Source organism: Panulirus ornatus, chromosome 67 (genome assembly GCF_036320965.1).
Source record: "Panulirus ornatus isolate Po-2019 chromosome 67, ASM3632096v1, whole genome shotgun sequence".
In the NCBI taxonomy this organism is placed as follows: Eukaryota; Metazoa; Arthropoda; class Malacostraca; order Decapoda; family Palinuridae; genus Panulirus; species Panulirus ornatus.
The window spans coordinates 7,285,618-7,309,906 of record NC_092290.1 but is presented as its reverse complement, the minus strand read 5'-3'; the positions used below and the strand labels follow the sequence as shown (position 1 = coordinate 7,309,906).

The following is a 24,289-nucleotide window of genomic DNA, read 5'->3' as shown; positions in this document are numbered from 1 at the left end:
AATTAGGTACAGTAGGGTTGAGGGTCAAGTCAATTGGGAGGTAAGTTTGAATGGAGAAAAACTGGAGGAAGTAAAGTGTTTTAGATATCTGGGAGTGGATCTGGCAGCGGATGGAACCATGGAAGTGGAAGTGGATCATAGGGTGGGGGAGGGGGCGAAAATCCTGGGAGCCTTGAAGAATGTGTGGAAGTCGAGAACATTATCTCGGAAAGCAAAAATGGGTATGTTTGAAGGAATAGTGGTTCCAATAATGTTGTATGGTTGCGAGGCGTCGGCTATGGATAGAGTTGTGCACAGGAGGATGGATGTGCTGGAAATGAGATGTTTGAGGACAATGTGTGGTGTGAGGTGGTTTGATCGAGTAAGTAACGTAAGGGTAAGAGAGATGTGTGGAAATAAAAAGAGCGTGGTTGAGAGAGCAGAAGAGGGTGTTTTGAAATGGTTTGGGCACATGGAGAGAATGAGTGAGGAAAGATTGACCAAGAGGATATATGTGTCGGAGGTGGAGGGAACGAGGAGAAGTGGGAGACCAAATTGGAGGTGGAAAGATGGAGTGAAAAATATTTTGTGTGATCGGGGCCTGAACATGCAGGAGGGTGAAAGAAGGGCAAGGAATAGAGTGAATTGGATCGATGTGGTATCCCGGGGTTGACGTGCTGTCAGTGGATTGAATCAGGGCATGTGAAGCGTCTGGGGTAAACTATGGAAAGCTGTGTAGGTACGTATATTTGCGTGTGTGGACGTATGTATATGCATGTGTATGGGGGTGGGTTGGGCCATTTCTTTCGTCTGTTTCATTGCGCTACCTCGCAAATGCGGGAGACAGCGACAAAGCAAAAAAAAATATATATATATATATATATATATATATTTCTTTTTTTCTTTCAAACTATTTGCCATTTCCTGCGTTAGCAAGGTAGCATTAAGAACAGAGGACTGGGCCTCTGAGGGAATATCCTCACCTGGCCCCCTTCTCTGTTCCTTCTTTTGGAAAATCAAAAAAAACGAGAGGGGAGGATTTCCAGCTCCCCGCTCCCTCCCCTTTTAGTCGCCTTCTACGACATGCAGGGAATACATGGGAAGTATTCTTTCTCCCCTATCCCTTCAAATCGCATTAAATATAATAATCAATACATTATTATAGTCATGTTAAGGTACTGACTAATTTTATATGAATTATCTTCATTTCTTTATATTTTCCAACTTGCAAACAATCTAACGTATGAACAGGGCCCAGAAAAATAACTTCATAAATGGGACCCACAGTATCTCCTATTAGGAAGGCCATAATTGCCCCTTCTCCTCCTTTGTCATTTTCACTTCTTGCTATCATGGGCAGAACAGGTGAGATCACACCTCTTCAGTCAGCTTTGTTTCCAAAATTCTAATAATATCAAGAGCATATTCTCTTCATACAATCCTTACATTCCAGCACTAGATCATTCATTACTAATCCAACGACTTTTGTATTCACTACTTTTGGCCTGACATTAACAATGCCTATTCTTCCTTTTCTCTTTGAAGTGCTGGCGGGGCTGCCTCATCCTTTTGCTTCATTTCGTGTCACTCATTTTTTGCCATCTAACTTATTCTTTGCTTTTCTTCCTATTCCCTTCTATCACATACCCCACTGAATTCCACCCTCTTTAAGTTTCTTGGGCTACCTAAATACCCACTGGCTAAATGATTCCAAATGAAATGTGAGCATAACTGGTCATCCTACTGTTTCTTGATTATACCCATCGATTCTTCCCCCTTCTCTTACCACAGAAATTGTGCAGGCAATACAATAACCATCACATAACAGTGAAATAACATCAAGAAACACAATAAGTTATGGTACAGTACTTACCAATGCAGTAGGTTGGAGCAGCTAGCATAGAACAGTTAGCTTAGAGGAATTTGCAACTGTGTAATGTCCTCTATCCGCATATCCAGCTGATTTTCCTCAAAAGAGTCCTTCATGGAAACTAATGAAGTGGTGAAGTGCACAGAAGCCCTGATCTCGTCCTTATTCTTCAGGATTGTTTTAATCAAAGGTTTACCAAAACTAAACTGATGCTCACCAGCTTCAATGCACCTTATCATCTGAATTTTCATATCCCAACATACTTTTCCTTAACTGCTTGGCAACAGTACCATCACTGTCATCTGCAAGCATTTTTCCAGACATTAAGGGTGTCTTGTACACAAAAAAGTAGCAAAAAAGTCACCACACTGCAATATTTGAAATAAATCTATTATGTTCCAGAAAACATGATAAGAGTGTGACTACTATCTACAAATTGCCATAAAACCATAAATTTCTCTTCACCTGTTTCTTTCCCTTTATGCTTGTCAACAGAAGCGACGCTTACACTTGCATGCCATTTTTGACATTATGAATCTGTATGCACAGAAGTATGGAGAAAAAACAGGCATAAATCTGTCGTCCTTGGGTAGATATGGAGGGCAGGAAAGTGCCCAAAGTTGGTGGCCTGAGACTCTGAATGCCAATCAGCATACACTCTTCACATTGGCTGAGCTTGCAGTTCAAAGGAAGAAACCAAAACATGTTGCATATTTCTAGGCAGAACATCTTAACTTCTTGATCTTTTTATCATTTTAGTTATACTTGATTGCCGTTTCTCGCATCAGCGAGGTAGCGCCAGGAAACAGACGAACAAAGAATGGCCCATTCACTCATATACACATATATATACATAAATGAATCTGTGGTTAATGGATCTGTGCAATACCAGACCTGTGTATAAATTCATATAACACATATACATAAACAATGGAATATATGATACTGGAAATTCTAATATGACTGCACTGAGAAAAGTATATGTGTTTTGCAGTAAGATAGGATGTAATGTGTCCAGAAGTGTTGCAGCCTGAAATTTCATCTATTCAATAAGCTCACTAGGGTATGTGAAGTGTCTGGGGTAAAACAGGGATAGCTCTGTGGGGCCTGGATGTAGATAGAGAGCTATGGTTTCGGTGCATTACACAGGACAGCTAGAGAATGGGTGTGAGCTGGTGTGTCCTGGTGCTACCTTGCTGACATGGGGTGGTGCCAGGAATGGATCAAGGTGAGCAAGTATGAATATATACTTGTGTATCTATGTGTATGTATATGTATGTGTATGTATGTATGTATGTATGTATGTATGTATATGTGCATATACGTGTATGCGAGTGGATAGGTATTTCTTCGTCTTTTTCCTGGCACTACTTTGCTAATGCAGGAAACAGCAATCAAGCATAATATAATAATGGTATATATATGTATCTTTTTTCTTATTAGTTCACAGTTCCCCAAGATAGCAAGGGAATCCCAGGAACAGACAAAGAAGAGGTGCCATTGGCTCACATCCATTTTCTACTAGCTGTCATGTGTAATGCACTCTAATCACAACTAGGCCCTACAAATCTTTCCATGACTTTCCCCAGATGCCTCATGTGCTCTGATTCAGTCCATTGACAGAAAATTACCCACTATAAAACATATTGCCACTGACAGGAAATCATCTCCTATAAACCATATCACTCTATCTCACAAATATAAATATATATGTGTGGAGAGTGTGGGAAAATTTGAGTTGCAAGTACTCAATGTCTTTCTTGTGGTTGTTGCATTGTGAGCATGAAGCATTCTATGTTGCAATGGTGTTTGTAGTACTGTAAGGGTGGGTGATGTTCAGGGTATAAACAGAACAATGCAACTTATGTTTGTCTATGGAGTGTGGCTTCCAATGGGTGTTGTCTGGTGAGTGGAGTTTGAGAATGAGATGGGAAGGAAATTGTTTAGTGCTTGACAAATTATTTCATGTATATTTTGCCAGTGTTATATTTGTTAGGTGTAGGAGGGATCTATGACCAGAGGTTGCTGAAGTGTGAAGCAGGGGTAAACCTTTTAATTCTACATGGGGATTCATGGTTAGTTATGGATTGGCTTGGGTGGGAGGGATCTAGTGCTGTGGGAAATAATCAAATACTAAGCATGTTGAAGTGGAATTATATTGGTATGATTTTTATCTAACTGTGTAGTTGTTTATTTTTTCAAAAAAAAAAAAAAAAAAAAAAGCTTTTCCCAATGGTAAGACAAAAAAACTAATAAATTATTTTTTAAATTTATTTAAAATTGTCGCAAAGGGCACACTAAATATTTAATGTCTCCATAGTCAACAAGTTCAAATATACACAAAGAACATGAGAAAACAAGTAAAAGAAAACAATATGAAGGAGTCTTGAGAAAGACCACTGGAGTTTCAGTCAAATACGATTAACTATGTTAACATAAAATGCTTCACTTCAAAATTCAGTATGAAATCCCTCAAATTTTTGTGTTGTATGCTGCAACTAGATGACGGTACAAGTGAAAGCCTGCACATATGTTATTCAGCAAACAGTTCAATCATGGCATCACTGCAGGAGATAGCACAGTTTGTGTTGTAGTTTGTGGAATTTACAGAGCTTTTAACGGGGCTCGTATAGCATTAGATTTCACTGAAACTTGGAAAAATTCCAAACATAATCTAAATTGGAAAATATTGTACATTAATAAAGTTAATGGATATCAATGAATGAAACTCTGGATGTCTTTCTTGGACACCATATTCATAGAAAATAAGACAATGTGAGGAGAGAAAAAAGAGAGGAGATTTGAAGGCAAGGATAAAATAATGCACAGCATGTATGAATATTCAAGTTAAGACTAACAGAGAACAATAAAGTAGGGAAAATTAATATCAAATTGTAATATGGTTGACATTCACTAGAAACAAGGTATAAAGTATGACAGAGAGAGAGATAAAAGACAGCTGGAGAAAGTACATAATGTAAAAAATATATCAGGCAAAAGCAATATAAGACCAAACTTATCACAAGTACTGACAGAGGACTGAAGAATTAAAGAAAATATCTAGCCAGGAAATTGCAACAATGATACTAGAGACAAGGGAAACAGATAAAAAGGACTGAGGAACAGATGATAGAAAACTTTTATGAGAGAAAGTATACAAATCAAAACTATGAGCTATTATGATAGGCAGCCCAAAACTAGGTAAAACACAAAAATTAGGTACTAATATAAATTACAAAAGAAAACTTCAAGAAAGCAGTAAAGGAATCTGCAAATTAGAACAAAATATTAGAATACTACTTAAGACTAGAACAATAAATATGTTGTGTCTAAATTCATATGACTATTTTCACGATGGTTTACAATATACTGTACTTATCATTAACTGGAAGTCAGCTCCTTTACATATAATACAAACTTTGCATTAAAACAGATATCACATATTTGGAATGACTAAGAAAATGTACACTTTATACGTATCATATGATATTTTCTTCCTTAGAGGGCCTTGACTACCTCAGATGGTCATAATATTAGTGATTAAGAAAATGAGGTACTCTAAAAATAGCTTTCTCTATCATATTTTCCCAAGTTTATATTTATATAGCCTTATGAATGTCAGAATGTTTAAATACCCTAAATTCTTAATTTCTTGTTTACATATCTGCCATGATCACTGTCATAAAAATCACATTTCTATTATATATGAATTATTTTTCGAAGCTTAAGTAGCTGTGTGTTGTAGACATACTAATCTCTAGGAAAGGAAAATAAGGGCTGCCAAAATGCCAAATGTACAACATTTTTCACAAATTCAGATTTCTGCACCTATGATGAATTCCTCTCAGTTGTTTTCAGTATGATTCATCTCTTTTCACCATAATGTTCTATATATATCTATATCTCTGACACCTGTTAAGTTTTAAAATCCCAGAGGACTTAATTACTTACTGATGTTTTCAGGAATTTGTTTGGTCCTGTATTTACTTATTTCACTTCAGGTATCATAAGGTACATGTTGTCCCAAGGAAAAACGATGTAAAAAAAAAAATAGCTTTGTAACTTTTACCCTTACACTGTAACACACATCATTTGTCAGCACTTCAACTACAACATACCGAAAGCAAGACTTCCATGCCACTATTACATTGCATGCAAAGTGTAGCATTGATAAACCACATCACATGTCCCAGTAGGCCTCCTTCCGCCAACCACACATCACTCAGGCCCTCAGTGGCATCTCTACCAGCATGGAGGACTCATGTACGTCACCATATTTTAGTAACCCGGTACTGTCTGCTTCTCAACTGTACAGGTGGTGCATGAGGGAAAGTGTGTTTCTGAAGTGTAAGCTTTATTGTAATTCTCAAATAAACTTGTTTACTATGAGTCATTTACTCACTTTTTCTCTTATCTGGAAATGCTAATTGTGATATACATCAGTCAATACATTTACTTTCAGCAGTGGCACAAGAGGTGAGTGAAAGAAGTCTTATGCAAAGATTAAAGCATTAGTGAACTATATGCTTCGTAGATAAATTGGTTTACACCATTTGTTAGTTACTGTTTCTCGTTTGGATTTCCTAACTGACAAACATCAGTTGTTGGAACATAATAAATGGCAACTTACACATACATTGCATGAAATAAAATTTATGTGCCACTGTGTAAAAGACTGTCAGCAAAGTTTTATACTCCACTCAATTCTTGCTCTATCTTTGTACCTCTTTTGTTGCTAGGCTTTGCTTGCTCCTCTCTCCTCTTCTGCTAGGCACTTAGGTCGCTCAGCTCAGCAGCACCCAAGTACTCACTTCAACGCTCCACCATGACTAATGAAAAGTAAAGGATTTATTTTCTAATTTTTCATACTTCTGTATACACATCTTTAATTCTATTAGAATATGATATGTTTCTAAAAGTACTTTTCTTGTGCTATTTGCACAAACAGTGGTAGCCACGTTTTCTTGTAGTCCCAGTATAAGGGTTAAAGAAGAGGCATTATAGTAATAAGTGACAAAAGAATGTTACTGTATATTTTAACATAACTGATAAGTAAAAATCATGAAATGCCAATATTTCCTTTTTCTTTTTTTAGCAGAACTGGTAGCTGACTAGAACCATGTCTATTATTGATTAATATTAAGCTTCAGTAAAATAAATAATGTACATCCAAACATCTTTATAGTCATCTGCCCAAAAAGGTTTCAAAGGTGGTTAAGGCCCGTCAAAGGTTACCTAGAACTAAATAAATAATCAGAAAATCAAAAACTATTTACTATGGAACTGGAATATTAACAACACAAACCTACAAAATCCTCCATCTTTGGACAGCCATAACAATACACAAAAACCACATCACTTTCATGAGAACATTTAACTCTAATATGGAATCTGATTCTGATGATACTGGAGACGATCATAAGCCTTTGTACGCCAGCTAAGATATGAATGTTGGATTATGTTCAGCATATATTCTGCAGCTTCCCTTTCAGTAGATTGTGGAGTAAAGCGGGAGCGTAGCTGTCTAATAGTCTGTCCCCTGAAGCAAGGCAATCCAGTGTCTAGCATCAGAGACACTAAAGAAACAATTGCTTCTCGATATGGTCTGAAACAAAAAGAATAAAATACAGATGAGCATAAATATTTATATGTAATGATCATCATCGTCATACAACCCTAAGACCACTTTTAAGGGGATCCTGTAGCTTTGAGGCTGCTCTCCATGCAGGAGCAGGAAAATTAAGGACTCCTCTGGAGTAAAAAGCTCCTTGATGAGACTCCTTGATGAGACTGCACTCCTTTACATCCACTAACAATGACAAAGCCTTCCCAGTAACTTCTTGTCCATGGTGTAACCCTTTCTAGGAGGAGTCTGGCAACACGTAAATATAAATAAATATATAAATACAGACATCCTCCTAAAACTACTCCAAACATGAACATGTTACCGTTTGCCTTCTGCATTCTGGAAACCACCTATCTCCACAATGTTACAAACATTTCAACATATCAAAAGACCTCTTAAGTCAACTGAACTGAACATTTACTCCTCAACTGTCTTGTGCTCACCCCACAAATACACACACACATCACAATTTATCTTAGCAGAAGGGAACAAAGGACGCATGTCAGAGGAATCTTCTCATGTTGAGTTCAGGCCACCATTGGAGTGCTGCCAGGTTCTGTTCAGGAGCCATTACTCATCTCAAATCTATGCAAATGACTTGCATGAAGGTACAGGCTCCTAACCTAATTGTGTGTGCAGATTATGCAAAGGTCACGAGGGAAGTGAAAAGTATGGAGGACTGCAACAACTTACAAAGGTACCTTGACAGACTCCAATGTTGGTCTGATTCATGATTGAAGGTCAACCTGAGTAAATATTGAGTAATGAGGATGGGTCACAGCAAGAGAAGGCTTCAACATGATTACAATGTAGCAGGAACGAAGCTGTGTGTGAGGAAGAATTGGAAGTTGGCATGGTCCTTACCCTGTCATCAGAGTCCTACCTTAAAAGAATTGAATTTCTAAGGAGACCAACTGTCTGCTAACAAGTATGAGAACTGCATTCAGGTTCATAGATAAGGAAATATTCAGCAAGCTGTTCACATCACACATAAGGTTTAAACTACAACATGCTTCACAAATTTAGCCATCGAACCTAAGTAAACAAAAAGACCTAACAAAGAAGGTCCTGAGAAGAGAAACAAAGATGGTACCAGATTTAAGAGAGTTCATTTATCGAGAAAGTTTTTAGGCTTTAAATTTGCCCTCCTGGAAACCTGAAAATCATGAGGAAGGTCAGTGCTAATGGCCATCTAGATGATGACATCGTAGGTAGTAGGCTGCAGAAAGCATCTTAAAGTGATGCCTGGAACCATCTTACAATCTATATGTTAGGATCACTGGTCTTACTTTGTGTTCATTAAAACTTGACTACCAGTCATCTCTTTCCAACCATGCACTGTACACCCATTCTATCAAATTCTCACTTTTTTCATAGTACTTTAAATTTTCGTCTCTTTTCTCCAAAATCTTTCTAAATGGGTATAGTTCAATGACCTTACGGTTCTCAGTTCCCTGTATAATGGGGTGTTAAGAATCTCTACTGCCACTGAGAGGGAGGGCTCAGGCAGTAGCAGTACCAACCCCTCCCATGACCTTTGCCTCTCTCATAGACCTGCCTCATTTTTCATTCACTTCACCATCATTCATGATCTAATTACCTTTCTTCTAATGAACACTATCTTTCTAGTACCTCTCCTAATACCATAATTCTCAGACACCCAGCTATATCTAATGATTTCTCACAAACCCCATCCACATTTCTAAACAATTATCTTTGCTCATAATTCTTTTTTAAAGGTGGTGTCTATGCTTATTCAAATATCAGCACACCTGTTGCATGCCCTGAGGACTTTTAGTCACTAAATTCTGGTGTTATGTGGTTAAAGTTCTGTCAAACAGTCAACATTAATTTCCTTTGTTTTCTCAACTGCTCTCCTAATTCTACTTATCTTGGAACTTTCTTCTACTATCTAAATTTCTGCCATGAGGCCATGATATCCTTTCAACTGCAAGCTGAGATTCTTTACAAAGGAGATTTCAATTTACAACATTGAGAATGCTTAAAATCCTCCCATAAAGATGGCTGAGGGACAGAGGCCCTTATACTCTCCATCTGTAATGATCTAATCATCACCTATGCAGCCCATAATCCTGACCACTGTTGCCACTCTCCTAACACATATAATCTTCATGCTGTAGTTACAAAATCTTGCCATCACGTGATTCATCTGATTATGTTCTTATAAATGTATCATCTTTAATGGTAACTCCTCTATAAGTCCCTTGTAAACATAAATGTCCGCATCTTAACAAAAGTGACTAGAATAACTTAAGAAAGTTCCTTTTATAATTTCTCTTTATGTATTACTCTCTCCTTTGCAGATGCTTCTGTCTCCATCATATGTATAGCAGAGCATTTTGTGTGGCAATGGAAACATATCCTTTCTTCCTCTAAGACTACATCTTCCAATCCATGATTTAACCAATCCTGTTCTCAGGCCATTTAAACAAGGTATCTGGTATATTTCTGCCCATCTCTCTTGAAAAGCCCCTAGAATTCTGCTGTCACTTTTGGTGGTTTTGTAATTCCATCACTTTACACAATGAACACACCTGGTATCATTATCATCTAATCCATCTCCGAAACCTTAAATTAAGCAAATAGTTAAGTTTGGCTTTACAAAACTTAAAGCGCTGTTTAGATGATGAAAATTCATTTCTTCTGAACAGCTGGTCTGTTCGAACAAAGGATTAGTATGTCCCTGTATGGAGTACTGCTCTCACATCTGGGGTGGTTCTACCTCTACATCCTCATAACTTCACTCATTTATTTGCCCTGCACCACACTGTTGGTTCACTTTCCCTCTTCTATGGGTATAACTTTGGTTTTTGCTCTCAAGTTTTGGCTGCTAGTATGTCACTAGCATTAACTAGACCACATAATACCTGGCAAGCTACTCTGTCTCATAATTACTATGTGGCCACTGGGAACCAAAGGATGGGCCATTTTTAGAACTTTCTTTCTCTGCACATTAAAGCCTTGGAACTCTCTATCCCCCTTATGTCTTTCATAACTATAATGACCTGGCCTCTTTTTAAAGAACAGGTTTTCCATAATACAAATCTTTTAGAAAACTTTTCCTCTTCTCATCTTTCTCCCTTTCACTAACCCTCTTTATATTCCAATTTAGGCTTGGCCTTGTCATGCATTTTTGTCCATGAGTGAACTCTGAAGAAAAAAAGGGGGTGGAGTTACTGTTTGGGCAGACCCAGGCCAAGCTAACATGCCACTAGCACTAAATACTTGTTGATGGTTAGAGAAGGGTGAGAGGCATTCACTTCACCAGACAGCTGGGAGCTAAAGGATTCTAGCCTCTGAGAATCCTAGAGATTCTCTCAAAGCTTGCAGAATGACCTGACCTAGCAAAAATAGTAAAGGCAGGATTAGAACAAGCTGCTTCTTCCACTGATCTATCTACATGACTCCAGCAACTATATAGTTTGACACTATAACGAAATTTTGTTTGAGGCAGGGGTAGTGCATAGCACTTACCATATGTCTTAATGATTTCAGAATACTGGTGTTTTCTGCTACTACACACATTGCATAGCTGTCTATCTTAGGTTTATCCACATATGTCTTAAGCCATTTGTCCAGACTTCTCTTTAACTTGTTGGTAGTCACTTATACCTATACTATAAAAAAGTGCCCCTGTCTGTCTATCCCTAGTCTGCAGACACAACAAGGAAGCTGTCTGATGCATGGTGACTAACACCTATGCACAGTTGCCCATAATTCATTTGTTTCCTTGGCAGAAAAGAAACTGCTGGATGCTTGGGTAAAATATTTTTGGAAAAATATCTTACTGTCAAACGAGAACATTGTGCCGGCAATATAGGAGGTACGACGAAGGAAAATGGTGGGTTGAGTACTTGTACCACTGAATAATGCCATCTGCTGTTCAGGGTGTGGTGGCAAGGAGGGAGGTAATAATGGTGGTGAACAAGGGTGTGGTAGCCAAGGAGGGAGGGAAAGGGGGGGAATGGTGGTGAACAAGGGTGTGGTAGCCAGGGAGGGAGGGAAAGGGGGGAATGGTGGTGGTGGTAGGGAGGGAGGGTGAGGTGGTGGAGGGAATGTGTGGTAGCCAAGAAGGGTGGGAATGGTAGTGGTGAGGGAAGGTGTGGTGGCCAAAGTGGAAGGGTATGGTGGAAGCGAGGGAGAGTGTGGTATCCCTCTGCATGAGCGAACACACAGGGACTGGAGGGCCCAACTTTGCAAGTAGCCCTAATCTTGTTGGGTTAAACATGATAAGTCTCTCCATCTTTCTTGCTGGGGCCTTGCTTATTTTTGTTTGATGCCTTTTTTCATTTATCATACATAATTCTTGCAGATCTTTTAACACTGTTTCTTCCAATTTATGAAGTTTTGAATCCTAGAATATTTTCCAACCTTGCACAAGACAGTAAGATATGAATTCTGAAATTAACAAACAAATTTGACTTTTATGAAGGTATAAGCATGTGGCAGAAGGCTTTAGATAAAGTTAGAATTTGTCTTTATGCTGTTTTAATAAAATAACAACTGCTAACTAATAATTTGGATGAGTGAATGATCTCCATACATTAATTGGTTGGGCTTGCCATATGAATGCAAGGTTGTTAATTTGATGTTTGGGCAAGAAAAGATAGCTGTTGCATCATCAGCTGGGATCAACATTAAAATATGAAACAGAGGATGATTCTTTATATTTTCAGTAAAAAAATTACTGATTCTATGATTGATTTATTATTCTAATTAAATAAACTTCAACTCTGAATGGAATGCTATATAAAACTTCATATGGAAGATATGAACCCCAGTGTTTTCTTGCTCCTCATGGATTAGATACATGGTTTCTCTTGGGCACATACCCTAATTAATATGGAATCTCATTCTGAATGTTTTGAATAATGTCGTAGAGCTTGGTCCGCACACTGAAACAGGAGTTGAGGATGATGTTCAACATGTATTGTGCTGCCTCCTTTTCCTTGGCTTGTGGAGTGAAGCGGGCACGTAGCTGCCTGATGGTCTGACCTCGGAAGCATGGCAGACCTGTCTCCAGCATCAATGACACTAGCGACACAATTGCTTCACGATATGGTCTGGGGATAAGAAAGGATTGGATCTCCAAGTGTATGTTAGTGATTAAGAAACAAAAGGCTTTGTGATAACACTTCATTCAATGTAGGACTTCATTCAAAGATTATGCTGTAACATCTTCACATTATAATCTCAACAGTACTTTCTTCCATCCTGCCAAAGAACCACTATGAAGCAATTTTGTGTACCTCTAGATTTCTTACCATTTTTCTAATACCATGTATTTCTTTATCAAAAAAATAAATCGTCAAAGAGAGTTGTAACTAGTTAGTGTATCATGCTTATGGGGGCATGCAGCCCAAGTCGGCAGCCATTTCCAACTTTCCAATTTACAATAATGAAATTTAGTCAAATATGATGAAAACACCATCAGGATTTCACAAATAAGAAACAAAATGAATAATTTTCCTAAAAGCGTGCTCCCTAAAATTAATGGCAACTTTCAATCTACTAGGTTAGGAACAAATGGTAGGGTACATAAATATTTTCCCTGACCACTAACTAAATGAGGGACACAACTAGTTTGTGTTATGCCACATACAATACTCTACCTGGGATTTACTAGACATGTCATCTACACTAACATAAAATTCTGTCATCTACACTAACATAATATTCTAGCATAGGTGAAAACATTTACAAAAGGAACCCAAGGACAACACCTCTACAGCAGAAGGAATAAACCTAAGTCTAATGAAAAAACTATAAATGCTTTGAGTTCAAATGAAAGTTTATCCCATATCAAATGGTCCCCAAGCTGACAGCCAGAAAAAAATCACATCATTAACAAAACATGAACCAATACAGCAAACAAAAAACATGGAAAGAAAATCTTGTTCTGATCCTGAGGAGCACGAAGTACATCAGCCACACTTGAATTAAAAAAAATAATGTCATTTCCACATAACATGAAAAGCTATGCTGCTTCCATAATAAAACAGCATTACACAGGCAGTAACACTCCATTCTGAAAGAAGAATTAAATCTCAACCCCACTATTAATTCTATCATGAAAGTAAGAAAGACTTCCATATACAGAAGACATGAGGCATAAAACAGCAACTTCATGTTTTTAAATAATTCTGATACTAAAGGAAGCAATAATCTCCAATATCTCCTACTAAATATCTGATAACACTGCATGCTTAAACAATTCATGGAAAACAGCAGATATATGGCCAATCTGAACAGAATATAAAATTTTCAAACATTTATATAACTGTATGGACTCTCAAATTTATCAATAACATAATGAAATGAGATATCCACAATGACTCCTTGAGACAACTGTTCATGGGTGAATATATGGATCAATTGATAAGTTAGGGTCAATCCCACAGTTCCTTACTAGGAGTTGTAGGGGACAGTAAAAGAACAGAGAATCCATGACTGTTGTACATATTTTGATAACTTTATTCAAATCTATTTCTTAGAAATATGTCTGATATACACATACAAGACACTAAATTCTTTTGAAAGATCATGAGCTGTCCACAGAAACAATAAAACTGATGTAAGACAAAAATGCTACTTTTTTCCATTACAGGCTCTTTTCTTTGACTACATAATCACTATAGCTTCAAGAGTTAAACCACAAAGTATTGTCACATGCCATTACATATTTCCCATTATGTTTCATCTTAAACCCAGTTTATCTATAAACTGCCCATGCCCTTTTTCAAATCCTTTCATATTTTCCTTTTCTCACTCTTCTTACGTATTCTGTCAATAAAATAATACACACAATTTTCACACTTTCACATATCTAGCAGAGTTAATAACTGCTTCATACTGAAAAGAATGTGCATTATTCTATAATCTCATCTGCATTACTGTTATGTAAGTCATACCAAAATGTGGATATAATCGACAACAAAAATATTTCTGATTAGTTATAATCTGCATCGACATGCTTTGAATTCAGGTAATGCCTTCCTGCAAGTATTTATGATGAGATTTAGCTTGAGACAGGGTCAGCATCCATCACTCACCACATATCCTGCTTGTTCCACATTGCTTTTATTCTTTTATTCTTTGATGCCTCCCAGCTGGTGTGGCTGTCCATTTTACGTAGATTTGGCGCTTTTTCAGCCAGCCATCTAGATCTAGTATGGGTCTCAATGCTGATTCCATAAAATAAAAATCACCAACCTGGATACTGCATAGTCTCTCCATTTCTTTTCAGTAGGGCACTCGTGAATTCTGGTATGATGTCTTCAATAAATTTCCAGATATTAGGTTTCCTTTCCACCTGTGTGAATCTCAGTTTTTCAAGTCCAAAAATATTCATATAATAATGAAAAATAATCACTATTTTACAGATGTTTAAACTTAACATGCTAAAACATGTTGGGGGATGGCCAGAGCATTATGTGCTCCCACTGTGCATGTTTTATCATTTTTATACCTACATTAAAAGAATTATTAATGGTTATTAATGTGTTTTCACTTATACCATAACGTACTTTACAAATAACATTTTCATAACAGCAAAAGTCTAAGTCTATTAAATTAACAGCAACAACAGTCATACACAGTGTTGTCAAGGTCTGGTTGGTGCTGACACCAATGCCTCCACTTCTATCAAAAACACCTTTTCTTGTATCATCCAATTCAAATTTCTGTGAAGGAAGAGTCAGTATCCTACATGACCCAAAGGCAGGTCATCACTGTTGAGTAATTCAGGATCATTTGCCTGATACCCAAAATCTGAAATAAAGCTACTTAGTTTCCTTCCTTGAAAACTCATGAGAATGTACTGTCATTAGCATGACTTGAGGATGACTGACAGTGGGGAGAAATGATTGTACACTGCTTCCTTGGCAGCCACTTAGGCTTGCTGGGCATCCTTGAAATAGAAGTGCGAAACTCAATGTGTAAATTTACGTCTCAAGGAGTTGTACTACATCTGTAAATATCCATCTTGAGGAGTTAAGAGGTTAAGAAGCTCTCTGCTCCTTTCCATTTGTATGGTTCTTAGATTTAAACTACTCCTTTTTTTGTCCTCAGTTTGCTACCATGCAGAAATTACTATGTATCTTTCTTCTTTCAGGCCAGTAAAGTTGCTGCTCTTTTATAGTAGTTCGGGTGTTCCGTTCCTCCTTTCTTACTTTTAGCATGTTTCTGAATTCTATTTAGCTCACTCATTTCATCTTACCTGATCAATGACCATACAACACATCAGTATTCAATCTTACTTCAGATGTACATTCTGAACATTCTTAATATCAGCTTGTTATCTCTCACAGTACATGTTCTACTAAATATTTGACTCAGTCATAAATATATATTCTTTTTTTTCATATTTGTTCACCACTTCTTGCATTAGAGGTAGCACCAGGCAAAAATGAAGAAATGGCCTAATCAATTTACATCCAGATTTTTCCATGGTTTCCCCTGATTATTTTATGTGCCCTAATTCAGTGCACTGATAGCAAGTCACCTCCTCTATCCCTTGCACACCTAACATCCTCCAGTATGTTCAAACCCTGAGCACTCAAAACCTTTTCCACTATGCCCTTACATCTCCAATAAGGTCTCCCCTTTATTCTTGTTCCCATCGCTTCTAACACATACACACATTTTGTCAACCTCTCTTCTCTAATTCTCTCCAAATGTCCAAACCACACCCTTTTCAGTCATCTAAACCATGCTCCTCTTACTACAACATCTCTCTCCTACCATATAATTTCTTACTCAATCAGACCTCCTCAAAGCACATATTGTCTTTAAACATATGATTTCCAGCACATTCATGCTCTTCCAGTCTCATTTATGGCTCACACCTTGCATCCATACATATTTGTCTGGGCTACTAAACCTTTAAACAAGCCCTCTATCCTCCCAGATTTTCCAATCATTCCTCAATGCACCTAGAATCTTCCCCTCACCCACAAAATGGTTCACCTTAGCTCCCATGGTTCCATTTACAGCCAATTCCACTCCCAGGTATCTAACACAATTCACATTTTCTAAGTTTTCTCCATTCTAACTCACACCTCAACTAACTTGTCTCTTCCAATTGCTGAACCTAATGACTTTGCTTTATTCACATTTACTCTCAACTTTCCATCTACACACTCTCCTAAATGTAAAAACAAAGTTATGCAGTTTCTTAATCAATCCTGCTACTAATGCCATGTCATCAGCAAACAGCAACTGACTCACCAAGGATCCTATGCCTCTTAACCGTTAATAGACTGCAGACCTAATACTTTCCCAAAACCTACATATTCATCCTCTACATCACCTCATATATGAATAGATCAAACAGCCATGGTGACATAAAACACACTTGCTGCAGACCCACGTAAATCTGGATTCATCCACTCTCCTCTCTACCAACTCACAAATACATCTTACTCTCTTAATAAATACTCCTCACTGCTTAATTAGCATTCCTCCCACTCCATGTATTTGGATCAAATTCCCCAAAGTATCTCTGTCAATCCTATCGTATGCTTTCACCAGATCTATAAATGCTACAAACAAAGCTTTCTTTTATTCATTACAGAAATTCTTCAGGGGAAACACCTGATCTACACATTCTATACCCCCCTCTAAAAATCACTTTGTTTCTTCCCAATCTGATGCTCTGTGCAAGCTATCACCCTCTCCATTACCATTCTCAATAAACTTACACCTTTGTAATTAGAACATTCACCTTTTCCCCCTTGCACTAAACTTACACCTTTATAATCAGAACATTCACCTTTTCCCCCTTGCCTTTATACAATGGCACTATACAGGCATTCTGCCAATCCTCAGGCACCTTATCATTATCCATACCATACAATGAAAATTCTAAATGAACCAATCAGTAACACATTCATCCCCTTTCTACAGAAATTCAAGTCCAATATAACTGCCCCCAGTTGCTTTGCCACATTTCATTCAAGTCTTTCATCACCTCTTTTCTCTTCTCCAAACTACATGCCATGACTCTCAAGCACTTTGCATACTTCCCTGACCCAAACACCTTACATCTCCAAACACATTCTACAATCCTTCGATATACTCCACCTCCTCTTTACCTCAATCCTACCTATTACCACTTCCACATTTGCCCCCTTCACTAATGCTCCCAACTGTTCTCTTGTTTTTCTAACACTATCAACCTCCTTCCAAAAAATTTTCTCAACCTCCTAAACAGTGATTCTGAACCGTTTTTGCCTCATGCACCCTTTTCACCTTATGGCAGAATGTCACTCCCCCTTCCAACCAATGTCTGACTCCAAATATCATGTGACCTCATTTTTTAGCCACTGTACTGTCCTCTCGACATCCTGATGCTTTCTTTTACACATCACCCAATCACTTGCAGTCTTCCCTGCAATCAATGGCTAAACACGAACAATCTAACTTTTTCACTTCACCACTCATTATCTTTTCTCACCCTCTCAAAAGCAAATGTGACAAAGCTGAAAATCACACAAAAATAAAGCACTTAGAACAGATCATTGGCTGTACAGCAACCAAAAATATTCAACCCCAAAAGAATGGAACAAAAGATCCTCCCAATCCACTCCTATCTTAACATGCTCAGCACTCATTCTGTGTAACAGTATTGGACCCCTCCCATCTAATCACTCCATAACTAAACAACAATCTCCAAGAAGAGATGAAAAGCTTATACCTGTCCCATACTTCAGCATTAGCTACTTACAGATCCCCTAAACCCAACAAACATAACACTGACAAAATGCTTACACACTTAAATAATCTGGCATGCACTAAACAAATTCAAACTCAGTCATAAACTCCATCCCACCAGGCAAGTACCCATCAGAAGCCACACTCCCCACACAGACATGAATCACACTTCCCCTCTATACTCTGGATAAAACCATCCCTACAACAATTTAAACACGATTTCAACATTCCAAGATCCTTTATGCTCAAGATACATGTAACACAATGAAGACAGAGAGTACTTACTACACAACTGCCCTGCACTCTCTGCACACAGACAAAAGCACATCACTAAACTTTATGACCTATGGTCCCGACCAGTAGATGTAGCTGGCTTCCTAAATGCTGCAGAAGCCTCACATTGATGGTAGAAACTCTTGGGGCAGGAGGTAAATAAGCACAAGACACCAATGACAGCTTTCAAACTCTTGAGCAGAGATCATTAGTACCTGATATGAGTAATGTATTTCTTTTCATCATGCAATTATACCCTTCCCCTCATCCAATCTTTAATCACACAAGCCACTACTACCCTCCACTCCTACCACCACTTAATATCTGGGTCTACCAAAAATTTCAACAAAATTGAGCTTAACCTTCATATCTCTTTATCTTAAAATGCCTGTCTCTCTGGACATATATATATGATCTTAACTGTTATCTACACACCTCAAATATACAAGTCCTTGGGTTCATCTGAAAACTGAGTACAGATAATTTCAAATCTTATCCAAGTAACAAATCAATTGTTATTTCATTATATACATGGCTGTGTTAAGAGTCAAAGATCAATATGCAAATTATTCATATAAAAAGGATGTATGTCAATGGAAATCCTGAATAACTTAGTCAAGACTTACCTGACAGCTAGATATCCCTTTATGCAAAGCTCAACAAACCATCGGAAGGGAGCAGCTTCACCCTTTCCCCCCATCACCATCACCATCTCTTCTGTTAGTTTAATATCTGGCTCAAACCCTAAGTTACCCCCTGGAGAACTCTCAAACATGAATCCAAAATCTGTAGGAAGATAAAAATATTTAACAACCTAGGAGTTAATGAATGTACGTGTAGTACACACATACACGAATACATGAAGATGTATCCTTATTTACTTATCTTTAATAATTATCCACAGACCTCTTTTTGAGACGGTCTTTGTGTTACCTAGGACCCATTTTACAGGAGCTCCTGTACCTCCAAGGCTGCACTACACTCATTAGCAGGTACAGGATGGACTCCTTTGGAGCAAGAAGTTCTTTGACGAGACTGTACTCTCTTTCTTCAACTCAATGACAGTGTAACCAAAGGTTACTTTTCACTTGTGCTTTAACCATGAGCAGGCAGTCTGTGAACACCTAAAGTTGTTAAAATGTATATGTTTTTCCCTTTATCTTCCTTCACTAGGACCACCCTTTATATGTCTCACATGGCACTCAGGAAGCTAGCCATATTCACCAGCCAGGTCAAGAGCAATGATGTTGTGGGTATGTGTGTGTGTGTGTGTGTGTGTGTGTGTGTGTGTGTGTGTTTTTAAGGGGGGTACAAATCACCTGAGGAGTAAGCGTTTAGTGTTTTCATTATGAAAGCTGCAGTTTAGGCATGGGAGGAAGGGGGTGAGTGATAGTCTGAGTTGGTTTTAAACTACTTTTCTCTACCATTTTTTCTACACTTTACTCCTAAGTATTCAAGTTTGTCCAAAAGAGCCAGGTCTTCATGCAAACTGATCTCAAATCTCCTATTCCTCTAAAATACTGAAGTCTTACTCTCATTCACATTCACCTTCACTAATCTCCACCAACAAATCATCATCAGTATAAAGCAAATGTGACAACAATTCAGTTTCTCTATGGTTATCAAACACAATTACCCCAAACTTGCTCTTATCTCATGAGATGCCCTATCCATAAAAACATTAAATCCCTGTGGTGAAATCACACTACCTATAAGCACTCACACATTTATTTCAAACTACTTACTCATTATGTATTTTGTTCTCACACATGCAAGTCTACATTCAAATCTTTTCAGAATGTAGTTCCATATACAACACAACAAACTACCGCAATAAAAAAAACCTGCCTTACCAATATGAATGATGTGGCCATCAGTATCCAGCATGATGTTTCCATTATGTCTGTCCTTAATCTGCAGCAGAAATCCAACCAGAGAATATGCCGCCATTGATTTTACAAAATTTGTTCGTGCTTGTTGAAACTTGTGGGAATTTTCATCTCCATAAAGGTCAATGAAGTACTGATACATACCAGTATCAGTACTACGACCAAGCTGGTCTCGAGACTTAGCGTTAGGAACACACTCAATAACACCACACTGGAAGAGAGAAAAATTTAAGTTCTGTTAGGGAGGAAAAAAATATGAGAAATAATCACTAATACCAATAAAAATCAAAACAAATCTATAATAAAAAATCTTGAATGAGATTCAAAAAATAGTGCTCAGAAATATCACCTGCTGATTAGAAAACAAAAACATTCAAAGACAGTATAGCATATCAAAAGACTATCCAATTTTTTACAATAGCATTAACCCTATTACTTTAGAGATACTTCATAATCCCCAATCAACCTGTGTGCAGAAATATAAAGCTGATCCCAGCCTCACACTTAAGTCATCTGTATTCACAAATGCTCCCAAACCCAGTATCCACCACCTTGACAAAACACGTTTATATTCAATGACCTGAAAAACACTAATATGTTGTATCCTCAACCTAATCTCTCTACATAAATCCTACTCATACACATGCATCTGTATTTGGACACCGCCTATGTATTCGACAACACAATTCAAAATGGCACAGGCCCACTCAAATGCAAGACACAACTTCAATAATGAAAACAATGACCACCTACTCCTCCACTGCCCTACTTATACATAAAAAGATATATCACTGAACATAATGAGCTATGGTCAAAGCTGGTAGATATGGCAGACTTCCAGTGTTACTGGAACCTTATAAAAGAGGTCTTGGAGTTAAAATGTTAAAGGTAGACATACATACACATATAGATATATATACATCCACATTTCAAAACAGCCCTCAAGAGTATGGATAAGGAAATATTCAACAAATTGTTGACAACCTACATAAGGCCAAAGGCAGAATATACTCCTCAAGTTTGATCACCAAACCTAATAAATCACAAAGAACTAATTCAGAAAGTCCAGAGGAGAGCAACAAAGATGTTACTAGAAATAAGAAATCTGAGTTCCAGGAAAAGGCTAGAGCTTTAAGTATGCCCATCTTGGAAGAGAAAAAAGTGAAGGGTGATCTGATCACAATCTTTACAAAGTATGCCCATCTTGGAAGAGAAAAAAGTGAGGGGTGTTCTGATCACAATCTTTACATTCTCAAAACAGAGTGATGATTAAGGCAATGAACATGTCTTTGAGAGATGAAGGGCTTGAGCAACCAGAGGACATATCATGAAATTAAGCAAAACACTTGCTAAATAAGAAGCAAATAAGTACTTTTATAGTAAAAGATGGGTGGATAAATAGAATAAAATGACTTAGGGCATGGTTACTGCAGACAACATACATAAATCTAAATAGCTTTCTGACACAGAGAATGTTCAAGAGATGGGCCCCAAGTATAAAACTCACTCCCCATTCAATACAAACAGGTAATCATAAATAGCCAACGATACACATACATAAATATATATATGGCAAAAAGGGGGGAAGTGTGGCCCTCTTAATAAAAGAGTCATAAGTTTCAGAAAATAGTCAAAGATGGTACTAAATGGGAGATGGAAAAAATGTGCAGTGAAATCTATCTGCCTATCTGTCTATACCTCTGATGCCTGTTCCCTTTGAAAACTCCCTCAGGGGGTGGCCACAGCAGAAGTCTCCATAAATGATGAACTCCAGTCCCACTTTTCAGCCTTGCCCTTAACAAGCCACTGGCAGAGGGCAACTCTAGTGCAATATTTTCAGAGGCTCCTATCCAATGTTCCTACAAAATACTTTTATCTAATATGTCTAGTGTATGATCCAACCAATTACTTCTACCTAAATAAAAACATTTCCACTTCCTATTTCCTAACGTGCTGAAATGTCTTGGATATATGTATAGAATGACTGAGGAGAGGTTGACAAATAGGATGTTTGTGTCTGAAGTGGAGGGGACAAATGAAATGGGAAAATCAAAGTGGAGATGAAAGGATGGGGTAAAAAAGGTTTTGCGTGGTCAGAGTCAGAACATACAGGAGGGTGTAAGGCATGCTGTGGCTATTAAAATTCGTCATATACAATAGACCTACTATATCATCCTCCAATCTAATTTTCTTCTCTGCTTGGAAAATGAGTCTTCCTCAATATCACGTTCAGAGTCACTCACCATGAGCTCCCAATGTGTATAATTTTATTACTGACTATTATCATCATCTGCAACACACAAAATCTCACTTATTTGCAGTGCTGCACGGTAAGAGGTCCAAACTGGGTGCATACACTGTGTCTTACCACTATAGTTTTCTCTGAGTACCCATGCCTTGTAGATAGTTCTGTGTGTTTATCAGAGTTGTAGGTGATACCTGGTATATATATAGGCCTCCAGCCAGTATATGAACCATTGTCTCCTTGAAATGCGGGTAAAAAAATTCTAAACACATTGCACCTATAGGTCAGATTTTGCCTAGGAAGGAATGGTTTTGGGTAGGGTTAGGCTGGGAGAGCAATAAGGCAAGGAAACACAAGGCAAGATACAGCAATACAGGGTAGGGAAGGCAAAGGGAGGGTAAAAGATAAGGAAAAAGTATAGACCAAAGTAAAATATGGAAAAATGGATAGGATACAGTAGGATAAGGCACCTCAAATAAGGATGAAGCTGGATAAGATGAAATTGGACATGTCATGATAGGATAAGTTAAGTTTGGTTGGTTTAGATCAATATAGGTTCAGTTGGACTGGTGTAAGACTGAGTAAGCTGAAATGGGGTCAGTTCAAATTAGTTAAGATCAGAGGAGATGAGATGGATGGAATAGTACGGGATAGGCTAGGTTGGGCTGGCCCAGATTAGTTTGGTTAAACTAGAATCACATTAACAAATTAATGAATGATAAGCCCCCAATCCATGAATAATCTACATTAAAACAAAAAAATAGGAAATATTTGTCTCACCCCTGGAGATGTTGCTACAACACAATAGGGGAAGAGGAAAAGGTCAAGTCCAACAGTCTGGAAGATATTCTTGAAGATAGAGATGACCTGGAGGGCAAGCATATCCTGCCGCACATCATCACCAACCTGCATATAAGATTTCTCTGTAATTATGTAAAAACTTTTAAATATCATATTTCAAAATAAGCAAAACTCTCTGTTGTGATATAAAATTTTTTCTTTCCTCTTCTATCCCCAGGGATATATATATGTATATATAATATACACATATGTATATTATATATACACATACTATGTGTATATATAATATACACATATATAAGACAATTGTTCAGAATTACCGAAATTTAGGTATTCATATCAAATACTCTTCTATAGATCACTTTTCTGCTCAGGTTAAGAACATAACATACAACTTAGATAACAAGAAAAGGAGGACCACATAAAATAATTTAAAAAGTGTGAGCTTCCTCTAACAAAAATACATGAATTTACCTTAAATATAGCTGCTTGCCAAACTACTGATCCTATGCTAGTATTAACTTCTTGGCCTGAGCTGACTGCCATTCCCTGCTTTTCCAATTCCATTATGCCACACTTACACACTTGGAATCGAGCTAGATAAGGAGCCTTAGCAGCACTAGAGATGAAAAATGTAAGATATTCATTAGTAATCAAAATGCTAAAAGATTAATATTCTACTATAATCTGCAAACAAGGTGAACATATTTCCCTTTAAAGATCAATGCTGTAAAGTACACCCTCATCCCAATACATGTGAAGCACAGTTACATGTTCATGTACGGCTTTTATGTAAATGTCAGAAAAATTAGATATGAATATCATTAATTCATTTAAGTTTACAATGGACACACAGAAAAGTACAATGAAAG

General features: G+C 37.5%; 1 protein-coding gene across 3 annotated transcripts in view; it reads right to left on the bottom strand.

Annotated features, from left to right (window-relative positions):
- Positions 1–4,106: 4,106 nt before the first annotated feature.
- Positions 4,107–24,289, bottom strand: part of Pi4KIIIalpha (phosphatidylinositol 4-kinase III alpha) — a 226,679-nt gene continuing 206,496 nt past the window's right edge. For 2 of the 3 annotated variants that reach the window (XM_071658779.1, XM_071658780.1), the window contains 6 exons: positions 23,892–24,036; positions 23,397–23,522; positions 20,336–20,582; positions 19,109–19,268; positions 12,329–12,559; positions 7,316–7,454 (listed from right to left, as the gene is read on the bottom strand). In XM_071658779.1, coding sequence (XP_071514880.1) covers positions 12,334–12,559; positions 19,109–19,268; positions 20,336–20,582; positions 23,397–23,522; positions 23,892–24,036 — 904 coding nt within the window. In that variant the 3' untranslated portion in view covers positions 7,316–7,454; positions 12,329–12,333. Of the gene's footprint in view, positions 7,455–12,328; positions 12,560–19,108; positions 19,269–20,335; positions 20,583–23,396; positions 23,523–23,891; positions 24,037–24,289 lie in introns of all 3 variants that reach the window. The other variant, XM_071658781.1, reaches the window with a different exon arrangement.